This window comes from Anser anser (assembly GCF_964211835.1).
Source record: "Anser anser genome assembly, chromosome: 1".
In the NCBI taxonomy this organism is placed as follows: domain Eukaryota; kingdom Metazoa; phylum Chordata; class Aves; order Anseriformes; family Anatidae; genus Anser; species Anser anser.
Genome location: NC_139720.1, coordinates 86471464 through 86486106, shown reverse-complemented (window position 1 = coordinate 86486106; position 14643 = coordinate 86471464). Strand labels below are relative to the sequence as shown.

At 40.3% G+C, this 14643-nt stretch overlaps 1 protein-coding gene across 16 annotated transcripts in view; it reads left to right on the top strand.

Moving 5' to 3' along the window:
• The window catches only part of VGLL3 (vestigial like family member 3), a 47557-nt gene that overhangs the window by 21605 nt on the left and 11309 nt on the right, over positions 1 to 14643 (top strand). For 11 of the 16 annotated variants that reach the window (XM_083846938.1, XM_083846935.1, XM_083846927.1 and 8 more), the window contains 2 exons: positions 7800 to 8055; positions 13307 to 13807. In XM_083846938.1, coding sequence (XP_083703064.1) covers positions 7800 to 8055; positions 13307 to 13807 — 757 coding nt within the window. Of the gene's footprint in view, positions 1 to 7799; positions 8056 to 13306; positions 13808 to 14643 lie in introns of those variants that run through there. The other 5 variants (XM_083846939.1, XM_083846929.1, XM_083846933.1 and 2 more) reach the window with 2 other exon arrangements.

Genomic DNA, 14643 nt, shown 5'->3' with positions numbered 1-14643 from the left:
TGGAGCGCGGAGCACCTAGTACGTGAAAATCTATCTAGTGATCGCTAACGGCTGTGTCACACTCCCATGCAGTTGCTTTTTGTTTTTAAAGAGACTCAAGAAGTTTCTCCATCAGCTGTAAGCAGCACCACATCTGAAATGTCCCAGAGGCACCCTAATGAAAGTCAAAGTTTCTTAAAATTTCATTTTAAATAAATTGAGTTCCTGTGGCTTATGCTATTTATGAAATGTGGAGGTAGATATGCAAGGCAAGAAACATAGCTCTGTCGAGCCAATACAGCATATGAGTCGTGGCCAGTACAATATATCCTGTAACCACCAAAAAAGCATTCTCAACCTTGCTATCCTACAAGTTATTGACAGTTTGTTTTAGTTAATCCTGCTCGCGCCAGTTTTTCTGAAATGTTTGGAGCTGAAGGGTCTTCACAAACCAGTCAAGTGTCAGGCTGCAAAACTGAGCTGTTTGTGCTGAACTAAGAGTGCTGCGCCTGCTGCCTCTAGCAGCTGCGGGCTTTAGAGGGGTTTAGGTATTCTCTTTTAATCCAACACTTTTTTAAAAAATAAAAAGTAGTAAACACAGGATGAACTCCTGATATATCTATAGTCATAGTGGAATGATTTAGCGATCGGGTAACACATGACATTTTGCAAGTCTCTGTTTCTTCAAAATCATCCTGTCAAGAACATTTAATCAAGTGGTAAAGAGCCTAGGGAAGAAAGAAGAAGAGTCTGTTGCCAGGTTTTTGTTTCTTCTTACACATGTGTTCAACATGTAAAATGCTCCTGCGCTCTTCATAGGGATGATGACCATTTTAAAGAATGTTCTCCTTTGCTGGAATTAAAACTGTGGTTTAAAAATAACAGTGAGGGAAGATGTGTTAGTGGGGCATCTTTAAAATAAAGCTCTGCATTGGAGCTGACAAAGCGGAGCTCACCCTTAAAATATCCAAGGACTCCCTTGAGGCGTTTTTTAGTGCCATCGTACTGCTCTGTCATCTTCGAGTACCCAGTAAAATGGTTTGTCTCCTGAGAGAGAGAGAGCACCTCAGCCTTTCCTTTTAATTTCAGGGAGCTGGAGGTGTGTTATTCTAACTAAAGCTTGTCCGTCCTCGCAGGTACTTGTAATAAACCTGTCACAGATGTAATTGGTTATGCCAGATTTTGGCATCAGTTTTGTATCTCTTGAAGAGCAACGCAAGCTCTTCAGTGGTGGAACTGCCATTGCAGCTATTTAGGCTCAAGTTCTAGATTACAGTACTTCTCTGGAGAGGTCATCTTCTCGCCTTTCTGTAGGTTGCATGCTGCATACGCAGGTCAGGAGAAGTGTCTCCGACAAGCAGCTAGTGCTGTGTCACTGCTCTGCACTCAGTGAGGTCTGAATGATGGTCTCCTTTTTACACAGCAGGTCTTGGATTGCTTTAAACGATGGATTAGCATGCAGCTGGAGTGTGCAGAATTGAGTTTTTTTTGTTTGTTTTCTCCTTAGAGGGTGCTCCATCGTGCCTTCTTAAAGTTACCCCACTCCAAAGTTATTCCCACATTTCTGTACATGTAGTTGTCACTCAACTAAATAAGCACAGAGCTGATTTTGCCTTGCACAGCGATGCGGAGTTTGTGGAACCTCAGCTTTAAACAATTCACAGCCTAGAAAGGACTTGCTGGCAAATTAATTTAGTTTTTTTTTTTTTTTTTTTAAGTGCTTAATGGACTGAAGCCTAAATTCCTATTGAATGTTAATGGGAGTGGAGGCTTAGCACCTTAGATCTTTGAGATTGCTGAAGTCCAGGGACATTGCTGGCAGGAAGTAAGAGAAGTATGGATATATAGATCCTTACATGATGCCAGAAGGAACTAATGAAAAGGGGATGCAGCCCTCTTTCTACAGGTAAATTGGGGTTTCCATGTTCCTTTGCCAAAATACGGAACGAATGTGTGATGGTGTTACAATAAGAACACATTCTTGTGCATGGTAAGGAGCCGTGCTGGCCCGAGTGTAAAGCTCTCCGCAATGGTGCAATAAAAACTCTCTTCACTGTACACTTTTTTTGAGGAGCTCTGAAGCTGCAGTAGTAAGTTTTGGATTTCTTATGTATTGGGTGAGGAATGGGTGTAACAGAGCTGCTCGTTCGAAGAGACTGGAAACATAATCGGTGAAGAATCCTGTTTTATTCTTGGCGTACAAGACATGCAGTGACAGCTTGCCATACCCTGTCGTCTAGGGACAGCAAGCTGCAAGGCTGAGGCTAAGGTAGGATTCACACTGGCTCACTAACAGCTGATTTTAAGACCTTTGAAATGGGAAGTTACAGTAAATGGTAGTTTTGGAACATCTCCATGGTATGTAGATGTAGAGAGCTAAGCCAAACACCATCCTTGCTAAATCAGTCTTACATAAAGAGTTGTGATATGCTCAAGTCAGACTTTCTGCTGGCAGTGCTGTAGACAGACTTTTTCCAGATAAGGGCTTGTCTCCATTAGCAAATTAGGTCACTAACTCAACTCTTCCTTCCAGACGAACAGCGTTGCAGACAAGGACAAGCCGTGTGTAGTGTTGTGTCAGCTGGCCGTAGCTAAACCCTTGTTCACATGCTGTAACTCAGTTTTCCAGTAAAGTTATTTGTATCGCCTATTTGCACCCTTGAGTATGGGTGTGTATTACTGACGCTGGGTGTGTGTGGCAGTCCACGGAACCTGACACACCAGATAGTAGCAGAAGGTAGCTTCACATTTCGTTTTTGTAGTTTGGATGGTTCCTCAAGGTTTGTTCTGAAGTCTGATGGGTCCCCTGCTGCTGACTTCGCAAGACACTGAACAGCTTCAAAGGCTACTTTCAAAATTACGGGATGTAAAACCTGGATTAAGTCTTGCTCTGTGTGTGGGTGTATTTGTTTTTGTTTGGCTGTTTTTTAACCCCACGAGACCCTGCTGATTTCAAAGATATGGCTTGCTTTACCTTGTTGTTCTGATGGGACCAAACCATTTGAATTTCCTATATCTACATGAAAATAGAGCCTTAATGGCACAGCCTTGTTCAGATGTACTGCAGAAGATGTATAAATTTAGTCTTCCACTACTTGTCTCCATCAGCTGAACACTGCAGGGCTTCCAGGCTCTACTGCTGCAAACCCAGTGGATCACCTGAAAGAAAGTGTGGCTTTGCTATCAGCTTGCTCTTTGCAAGGGGGGAAGTTACAATTTCCTATATCCGAGGCATGCAGTAAATGCTGCTTTCAGGCCCAGCATTCCATGCCATGATTGCTTGAAATTGTCTTCTTCCTTGAATACTTTCAGTGTTATCAATAGGAGCCTGCTTGGCAGGCAGCTCCACAAATGCGGGACTGTCCGTGATTTGCCTAGGGTTTGTTACTGAAATTCCTTCTCAGAAGCTTATGCCGAATGACAGCCTTTTTCTCAGGATAGGGTCATATAGTGTTTCCTCAGTGTAGTTATTCTTTATTTTTAGTTTCTGTTCTTTCTCTCATAATGGAAAATCTGTAACAGGTGGCCACAGGCACACCAGACTTTCATGCTCGGGAGCATACAGGACCATATGCTGCATGATGGCATGTATGGAGATAATAAGTTGTAGGATCAGACAACCAGCTTATATGTAAAATAAGAGCCGGCTTGAATTTTCAATTCAAACTCAGCTACACTAAAATTTTTCCAGCCTCAGCTGTGTTTGGTAGTTTTTATGTTTTGCTGCCTACTGGCTGCTTTCAGCTGGAAGTGAATTTTTTTTCAGTTTGTGAAAAGGAATGCTCTGACATTTTTACCAGACACCCCGGCTGAGATCCGGGACCCTTGAAGTCAATTGGACTTTTGCCATTGGCTTTCATGTGGCCAGAGTTTCACTGCATGAGAACAGTTTTCCTTGGTTCTGGGCAGGGTATGTTGGAAAATAATGGGAATCATCAAGACAGGGGTTTTGTGTGAGATTTTGGACTGCGTGCTTTCTTGGTGTAAAAGACCCAAGTGGTCTGTTTTCCTCCAAAAGAGTGGAGGATGCTTATTCAGCGTGAACCCTCTCTTTAATATTTCTATATTCCTGATCTGCTTTTGACCTTTAGCTTTTTTTTTTTTTTTTTAGGATACTTGTAGTAAGAGTTGAAATTTTCTTTGAAAGAACCTGTTTGTAAATATATGAAACAAAATTAGCGTCGGTTTAAGTTGAATGCAGCCCACGCTGCATTATTTACCCTGAGGTCCTACCATCCTGCTTGTGTCTGTTACTGAAGATGGGATCAGATGCTATAGGCATTAGATTTCCCATTTCTTTAGCTATTTTCCAAAATGCTAAGATGACTTCTAATTCTATATTCTGAGTCTTGGCCAAAGTGAGATATTCTGTGTTTTTATTTTTATTTTCAGATGCTGCTTAATCTCAGTCTCTAGCTTTTAGTGAAGAGAGAGGTATAATTCATGAATATATGAAAGCATTATAGAACTGAAAAAAGGCAAGACATATGCGGAGTTTGGTCAGCACTTACACTTTTATAAAGACCTTACAGATACTGTTGAGTGCTTAAATGTATGCCAGAACTGTTTGTATGAAAGAAGTACAAGGGAAAGTGGGCTAGCCCAGACTAGTTATCAGAAACCTAACCTGATGTTTTTTGTTTTTCTTTGATATTATTTTTCTTCTCTCATGAGAGTGGGACAAAGTCACTTAGCAGTTGATGGAAAAAGTAGATACTTTCCCACTCACACAAGTGCAGATAGAAATGCTGTGAAAAGATTACTGTTAAGGTCAGAATGAATGATGCAGAATTTGCATGTAGGCAGAGGTATCACAAGAGAGTAAGGGAGAGAAAAAAACTATAATTTTTATTATAGGATGTATAATATGTAAAGGATGTATATAAGTTACGTACAAGGAAAAATCACTTTATCTCACTGTAGCTTCATATTTAAAGGGCCCTGTAATCGCAGGCAAAAAATTGGCTGATAATTTCAGCCTGAAATACAAACTAAGTAGATCTGCATCTGATTGCAGGCTTGATGTGGTTTTGAAATATCTTTTAATTTAGAATTTTCATTCTTTGCAAAAAGTTCACCACAAAACATATTTTTTCCCTATAAGTAACTTTACACAAGCCATTGTACCTGTCCATCAGTACTGCCATCTTTTTTGACATTAAAAAAAAATATGAAAAAAATAAATCAGATTCATTGTTTTCAAAAACAGAGCAAGTACTCGGAATGTCTTGTAATGACTACCCATGGACTGGAGGGGAGGGAAGAAAGTTGAAATGGAAAATGAATTAGATTCTTAAGCTGTGGAAGGGGGAACATTCCTGCACAGAGAAGCGACTCTGGAGATAAGTTTTAATTTCCTGAGCTCCAGTCTCTATATAGGAACATTGAAAGACTTCCTTCCTGATAACCAAGTCAAGCCAGGGGCTATATTAAACGATGTGTTTCTGTATATAATTGCATGCTTGTGTATGTATCTGTATACTTGCAGCATAAATACAAATAGTGTACCTGTAATCACAGAAATCAACTTTTAAAGAGTGTTGTATGTGTTCAGGGTCCAGCATATGTACAGTATCTGAGATGTTGTAATATATCAATATCTATTTAGACACCTTTAAAGTACCTCTTTCATGCTTTCTATCTACTTAATAAATAAATGCATAATATAATTAAAAAGTGGTTCCCAACCTCTTGTCTTACATTTTTAAAGAGGATCTGGGTTGTGGTGCATCTTTGAACATCATTAAGTCATTTAAGTAGATGTGTTATAGATTTTTAATATGTACATCTACTGTATATGTGATATCGTTAAAACTGTTTCTGTCCTATTGAGGTCTCATCCTTCAGAGATTATTTAGACAAAACCATGAAGCTCCCTGTGAGTGATATCTTAGTGTTTCAGGAACAAATGTCAGGAGATTTTTAGTTTGTTTAGAGAAGGCACAAAGCGTTTACAAAAAATTACGGGTCACCTCAAATTCAACACTTGCAAAACTTAGTTTGATAGCTTCAGACTACCTTTCACCTTAGCACTTAGGTTCTAGAAAAACTATTTATTGTTTTAACTTGCTGTTTTTTGTTTGTTTTTTAACGTCTTGAGAATAAAGCTGTATGTCTAAATAAGTGATACTGTACCAAGCAGAGCCACTTGCTTTGTGAAGCATAGATTTACGTGAATTTCAGGCTATTGTTTAGATCTCCCAAACTGCAAAATAAAATTCCTTGCATCCCTTGTTACAGTTTGTGCAATAGAGTCAGAGTTAAAGGTATTACTGAGCTGGTGTATGTTTTTCAGTTAAGCTACCAGAATATCTGATACATCACTTAATTGCTCTGAGCTTGTAGTATTGTAGGTTTTAATTTCATTTGTAAGTATCTCTTTCTTACAATTAATTCTTTTAGTAATCACTCATAATTGAGAATTAGCTCTGGAGTTTCTATTTTGTGTTACAATAAGAGAATTTGTATCTGCTTATGGGATTTTAGAAAGCATCGAATGTAAGTACATTTTTGGTGTACGAGATTGGAGAACGACTTCCAATTATTTCTAAATCTGACAAGCGTATTTATTGTATAACTGGAACTTTATGGACTGTGTAGTTGTTTAACTTGCTCTATAGAACAACTTTGGAAAAAGAGAAAAAAGATGTAAACTTAAAGAGATTCTGATGGTGCTAAAGTGTTGCCAAGCAAACCATAAAAGACAAGTCAAGCTGTAATTCTATAGAAAAGCTATGAAATACTTCTGCATATGTGCTGTAGTTGTTTTTGGGTTCCTGAAGGTTCTTGTGTGTAAAGTCAGCTGTGGAAATGGCTAGCTAGCTAAAAGCTATGATTCCTGCAGCTTGACTGTTGTGGGGAGCTTTTTTCTGTGAAAACAGTTGTAAAGTGGAACATCTGAAAAATATGTTCCATGCAAAATGGATCTTCACACACATTTATTTTGACATTTAGGTTTGATTTGAGAGAGAGAGAGAAGATTCTGAAATAGCTGTTCACAGATGGCTTGTGCTGGCTTTATTTTTTTTTAATGCTTCTCAGTGTTTTTGGTTTGGGGGGATTTTTTTGCATGTGTTTGCAGACTTGTCCATCCCCCTCTTCCCCCAGATCACATGCTTAATTTTTTAAGACTTGAATTTTTATTCTTTACTCCAGAAGCTGGCATTTAAAAACAAATAATAAAACAAAACAACAAAAAACCTACCCCAAAAGAACCCTTTCACCACCTGAATGTGTAGATTCTCATGATAAAAACAAACAAAAAACACCTTTCCTTGCCCTAAATGAGAATTTATGCATTTTGTGGACTCTTGGAATACAGTGGGAGACTTTTCAGGAATCAAGTTCTCTCACTGTTCCTGTCCTCTTGCCCAGGAGAGCAAAGCTGGGTGGATGTTCAGCCAGAAGGGTGAAATACAGCAGTTGTGTAAGTGGCCACCTTTCTGCAGGGCTGTACAACCTCTGCAGCCCTCGCTGATGGGAATATCCTTTCCAGGTGGGAGTCAGCAGTAAATTGTCAGAGTCTACCTGTGTTGTTTTTGAAGGTATTGGGTGCAAACCATTGCTGTTAAACTACCTGTGGATGTGAAATGTGTCTGAGGAGCAGGTCCATCTGTGTGTGAGGAATCAAAACTCTTAAGCAGCACTGGTAATCTCTTTTCTGTAAAATGTTGGTGCAAAATATCTCTGTCTTCCAAGTGCAATGAATTGAAATGAATATTCAATGCATTCAGTTATTTTTCTTTAAGGAAACCAGATGTTGAGCTTGCACCAAATGCTTTTAGTGATACATCTCTTGTTTGTTTTGTTTTTAATCCCAGAAGAAATTAGCTTTATACAACAAGATGCAGGAGTCTCTGGAAGTGACCCTTCCCAGCAAGCAAGAGGAGGATGAGAAAGACCAGCCTGCAGAGATGGAGTACCTTAACTCTCGCTGCGTCCTTTTCACTTACTTCCAGGGAGACATTGGTTCAGTAGTGGATGAACACTTCTCAAGAGCTTTGAGCCAAGCCAGTAGCTTCAACCCAGAAACTGCCCTCACCAAGAGCAAGGCAGGGCTAAGTCCGTTGTGGAGAGGTAAGAAGGGAGGTAACCTGCTGTCTGTGGCGTAGCTTACTTGGTCTACGTCATTGTAACAAATATTGCGTTGCAACTGAAATTTTGCTCCCTTGTGGAGGTGGAAAAATCACCCCAAATATGGAAGAAATGAGGAGCAGCTTGGGGTTGAGTGGTCTGGTGTGCTAAAGGGGGAAAGAGGTACCAAAGGCATGGAAGAAACAGTCATCTCCCACTCTTCCCATAGCCTGCAGCTCTGCCAAGGCCTGGAAGGTGCAGGGCAGAGCTCATGTGGCTTCAAAAATGTCTGCTGCAAGATTTGAGGCTTATTTTTAAGCTCTAAGTGTGAAACTTGGCCTGTAAGGCAAGAGCAAAGCTGTTTGGGATGCTGGCCTTGGAAGTGAGAAGACCCACGCAGCCTTCTTGGGTGACTTTGCCAGGTGATTAAGATTTGTCTACAGCTGCTTTCCAGGTAGGGAGGAGCCAACACAGGCTGGAATGGGCCCTGGCCCTGGCCCATGTGGCTGGAGCCTGCCCATCAGGAGAGCTCACAGGAGAGAGACAGCCAGCGTTACTGACTTCCTGCATGTAAAATGGGGGTGGCTGTGCTCTGTAGCAGGAAGTAGAAACTTTAACGGTCAATGCTGTGAAGTGTTTGAACAGCACCATACACTCTTTGCCTCATAATGGACGTAAGTATTATCAATGTAATGAAGGACAGATCTTGCCGGATGAACTAGGTAGATCTTATGGATAAGATTTTTAAACTGGTGGCTGTAGAAAGCCTGCCTGTAAGACGTTATTTCCGTTTTGTTGAATGTGAGAGTCTATGTAGTTTTTCAGATTCACAAAGGCATTGCTTCTGATCTTTTCTTCACATGGACTGTCAAAGGGACGGTGAACTAAGAACAGTGATTAATGACCTTGCATCAGGTTTAGTGGGAGAGATACCATGAGGATCCTTGTAGGACTGGTGGTATTCATAATCAGTGATGCTATGGTGAGAGTATATTAATGAAAGTCACAGATAATAAAGAGAGGATTTTTTGGAAACCACTGTGAAGAGAAAAATAGCACAGAAGGTCTTGCTTTCCAGAAGAATGATGACAGATCCGAGGAAGTTTAAGCAGAGGTCAGCACAAGTGGCTAGGGAGCTAGAGGAATTTATGGCTTGAGCTGGGACCATTAATGTTAATGGGAAATTTTCCGTTGACTTGACTGAGAGCAGGATTGAATCTATGCTTACTATAAAGAAGATTGGAGCATTTATAAATGGCCCAGACATGCTGCAAATGTTTTAGAGGTGGGATCAAGGCAGTCACTAGAGACACGTGCCTACAGCAGACCCTATTCTCTGAGTGTTGAGACATATCATGAAATGAGGGTTGTGGCCTTCTCTTTGGCCTCAGAAATTCCCAGCTCTTTTGCCCTGACTCCCCTCCCAGTTGCACAACCCCCTGCAGAGGGCTCTGTAGTAGACAGGCCAGGGTGACCTGGCACACGGGCTCTTCAGACAGGCTGCTTCCTGACCTGGGTTGCCCCATGCCATCAGTGGGACATGGAGGTCTGCATGTTCTGAAGGTGTTCCAGGAATAAAGTAAGGGGATATGCCCTCTGCTGTTGCTGCACCTGCTGGAGCAGTATGAAAATACTCAGGGAGGCTACTGGGCAGAGCTGCTTGCTTCTGCATAGGAGACTAAGAAAGATGACCATGTTTGTTTCTCCAAAGAAGAGAACCTGACGAGAGCTTTATTGTACCTAAACAAGTTTCTGAAATACAACTGCTTGAAAAGATGGTAATGCCTTAGTCTTTTGGTTTATATGCTTCTGTTGAAAATGCTCAGTTGCAGCAAATGTATATGAATTTGTATCCCATTGCCTAAAGGAAAATATAATTAGCTTGATTATTTTTTTATGAATAAATTTCATGGAAAGTTAGATATTTTTTACAAGAAATAATAAATTGACAATAAATTATTAAAAGATCAATTAAAAAAAACAATTAACAAAGATTTTGCATTTGCATATAGCTGTTTTAGAAAGTACAGATTTAAGTGAAAAAGTCTGTGGGAGTGTACTTGCTATTTAGCTCATTGCATTATTTCTTCTTTACCTGATAGAGAGGACAAGAGGACAAGGTTTTATGGTTTTTTTTGTTTTGTTTTTTATCTAAGTTGCATTTTTTTAGTGTTGTGATAGAAAAGCAAATTGCAATTTCATCATTACATTAATATTGTGTTTTTTGGTTTCAAGGAGGGATTTTGCTTGTGTATAAAAAATAGAACTTCTGTATATTGAAAATACAGATCAGTCTGATCATTTTAGTCTGAAATGAACTTAAAAACTGCCTTTTTATATAATATAGATTCCTACAACAAATTTGAGTAACGGGGATGCTAAATACTTAATGATACTTGAAATCTTTTGCAGGGCCTATACTTGAAACTAACGTTACCTTTATGGAGTTTTTATCAACATGTTTTTCCCAACTGAAAGGGATTTTTTTTGTTTTCCTCCTGCCTTAACTGAGAAGTAATGTTGTGCTACAGAGAATTCCATACATTGTCTTCTTTAAAGCATGTGGGCTTTGGCAGGTTTTCAGTGCATGTTGGCCAACCACCATTAACATTTGCATTAGTCACCACTTTGTGGTATCTGAGATGTTGCCATCTCCCTGCCTCACTGTACTCAAAGTAGGAAATTGTGGTAACTGAGTATCTTTCCTGGCAAACAATTTTAGTTAAATACCCCTTTCCCCACTCCCAAAAGCCTGTGGAAGCTATTCAGATATTTTTCTTTCTCAGGGACAGTGCTGAAATAGCTGTTTCTCCATTGCCATGTTTCACAGAGGCCAGGCATCCAACATGACAATATTTGTAAAAATAATTGTCTGTGCTCACTGCTGTAAAGGTAGAAAGGAAAGAACAATCTTCAAACACAGTGGAAATGTGTGGTGGTTGTGGTTCAACACAGATGGTTGTTGTTGAAGATGTTGCTGCATGCAATATTTAGTAGCATCCTCTGTGAGCGTTCAGACTGGATGAAGTTTTCTTGCAAGTTCATGTAACCTGGATGGACGTTATATCAACAGTGACATGACTTCACCTTGGCCAAAGAGGTCGTCATCTGCAGTTACGCTCACTGGTGTCTCAGTGGTGGCTGAACCGTGACAGCTTCTGACAGTGGTAATGGCTTTTGCGAAATGGGCACAGGTTTGACAAATTGAGATGACCAAACGTGTTTTCTGTGTCCTAGACCTATTGCATGATTGGTAAAGGCAAACTGATATGCAATCTGGACTGAATTCGTATTGCCAAATCCAGTGGTTTTAAGTGCTCTCTCCTGATATTAAATTTGTCCTGCACATATTCTGTGGTTTTCGGCACTTTTGTGAAGTGAAATGGTTCGCATTTAGGGCTTTTCCATGCTGATAACAGCCAGAGAGTTTTCAAAAACTCTCCATTACAGTGACTAATTTTCCAGAATACTGGCAATGCATTGTCAAGCTGCGTTTCTCTGTTAGGCAGTGAGGAAAATAACAGACTGGACATGAAGAAGCTTAGTTTGTTGGTTTTTTTTTGACAGCCCTACTGCCAACACTAAGCCATGTGCACTCTGTGTCTCAGCATAATCCCCTGTAACAAGGAACAGTTTGCAAACGATGAACAATAACAATTTCAGAGGGGTGCTGAAGCTTCTGTTATGTGCTCGAAGCTCTCTCCAGTCTTCTAGTATGAATTACAATAGAAATACAATGCTAAAAAAAGAAGCAGCCTTTTGAAGGAAGCCATATTGGAGTTTTTTTGCAGCCTCTGAGAGTGTTTGGCACAAAGATAAGTTCTTTACATTTGTCCATAGAATATTTATGAAGTTATTTCCAATATCAGAAGTCATTCAGGCTCAACGAACTGCCTAAACTAAAGCCAACTGATGAATGGAAAAAATGCTGTTATTTTAAAGGATTTTAAAATAGATACATTAGTGTCCTAGTGGTGCAGTCAGAAAACTCTGAGTTTTTGTTTCCAAAATATTTTTGTGTAAGCACAGTTCAGAGGCAGGAGTGTCTGAAGAATCTGTTCATTCTCAACGATGTCTTCACCCAAGTCTCATTCCAGTTGCTTGTTAAACACAGCAAAACAAAAAGTCATTTAGGAAAAAATAATATAAACATTTTTTATAAATGCTATATGAAGGACAGAGGTTTCCTCACCTTGTCAAATATTAAATGACCTTGGCTTTATTACTCTGTAGGCTATTTTTATGACTTTGGTCTTTCATCAGAGGTAAAGTCCTGTATTTTTATGTTTCCATCTTCGACCAAAAAAAAACCACCTATTTAAGCAGAGGCATATTGCATGAGGCAGTACTTTCAAATATGAGTTGGCAAGAGGGATGTGAGAGAGAAGATGCCAATACTTTCCTACACATCAAAAACATTAACTGCTTCTTCAAAAGAGGAATTTTTAGAACATGATTTCATAATGTAGAGGTATTGGAATGCATTTAAATATAAGTCAAGCCCTAGCTGTAAGGAGCAGCAAGTTTTTTTTTTTTTTTCTGACAAAAACTTCTTTCAGTTACATAGACTTCATGTGCCTGATGCTATTGGAGACTGAGTAACATGATACAAGAAACTAACATAAGATGCATTAGAGATGATCCCATCAAAACATGCAATTAATTTGAAGAGAATTTTCTAAATGATATGTTCTGGTCTGGTCAGGAGCAGAAGTTAATGTCTCATTATTTCTGTGTCAAGATCCTGAGAGATCTGTGATCCTTCAGCCTGAAGAAGACAAGTCTCCTCACGGGGTCTTATCAATGTGTGTAAATACCTGATGTGAGAAAACGAAGATATGGGAGCCAGACTTTCGTCAGCAGTGTTTGTTGACAGGACAAGATGTAATAGGCACAAATTAGAAATCAGGAAATTCCGTCTGAAAGCAAGAAAACATTTTTATTTTTTTTTTCTATTGTGAGGGTGATCAAACACTGGAACAGGTTGCCCAGGGAGGTCATGAAGTTTGGATTTGGGCTAAAATCTGACTGAATGTGGTCCCAGACAATCTGCCCTGGATGACGCTGCTTTGAGTCCTGAGGTTGGACTAGCTGATCTGAAGAGCTCCTCTCCAACCTCAACCATTCTGTGATTCTGTAACTTGAAGCTTGAGTTCAGCATTACAAATTTGACAGTAGAAAATCATTGTAGGGTTTCTGTCATTAAATTTGTTTTTCAGCTTCAGTCAAAATTAATTTCTCTCCTCTCTTCCAGAAAACTCAACAATTTCAAGCCAAAGGAGCAGTTTCCCAACTTCATTTTGGACCAGCTCTTATCAGCCTCCCCCACCACCATGCTTAAGTGGAGTACATCCTGATTTCCCCGTTACTGCACCAGGCACCTTCCCAACACCAGATCCCAGCAGCTGGCCAGGACACGGCCTTCATCAGACTGCCCCACCTCCTCCCCCTGCTGCATCTGAATCCTGGCATTATCCTTTAGCATCTCAGGTGAGCCCTTCGTATGCACACATGCATGACGTGTACATGCATCGCCATCACCCTCATCCACACATGCACCATCACCATCCCAGCTCGCACCGTGACCCCCGGTACGGGTCCCTGCTGATGCCTTCAGTACGTGCAGCCAGGATTCCTGCTCCACAGCATGACGTGACTAAGACAGATCCTGCTGCTGTCACCAGCGCTACCTCAGCATGGGCTGGAGCCTTTCATGGAACAGTGGACATTGTGCCAAGTTTTGGGTTTGACGCAGGTAAGATGGTTCAGTTGTGTCTGTGACTTGTTTTAGCAGAAAGAACTCAAGCAATGAAGTGGAATCCCTGCAGCTCAAGTAGGGTTTATTCTCAGAGCCTTCTCCAAATAAATTTCCAGGTAGGAATCCCTCCTGAAATTGCTGTCAGAGCAGATGAGCTGTGAAATATCCATCTCCCTCTGCCTTTTGCTGAAAGACCCTTGTCTCCCTTGGTCCCACTCAAGACAAATGAGTTGTGACATGATGCATGTTTTTTTTGGTTTAAATCTTGTGGGAAATGGCTAATTAAACTTTCACATGGAAGCTTCCAGCTTATTCAGCCAATTCATGTTTTCATTCACCAAAATATAGCTCCAATGAGGACTGTATTTGTCAGTACATGAGGATTGCATCCTACTCATGTAAATTGGAAAAGCGTAGCATTTCCTTCCTGTGTAGCATCCAGGTGTCACATAAAGAAGAGATGCTGTTTAAGCTGTGCTCACCATCATACTGAACTCCATTCTTGTAGGGGCTAGGCAGAGGTCTCTGAATCAGATTCATTTTACTCCATCTATAACTATGGGACAACCTCCATAAACTACATCTGCTGCATCACAGGCAAGATTTGACTTGAAGGCTCTCATCTCAGCATTAGGAGCAGTCTGGTAGCCCTCACTGTTTATAGCCATTTGATATCAAAGTGATGGGTGACTTATCTCCAGAATGTCCATCTGTGCTCGTGTGCTCTGTTATGGTCTCTTTTTTCTGCGTGATGTTTATCTGACCAGCACGTTAGTACTTCTGAAACACCTTTTGTTACTTTATTCAGGAAATACTGGGTTTGCATCTCTCTT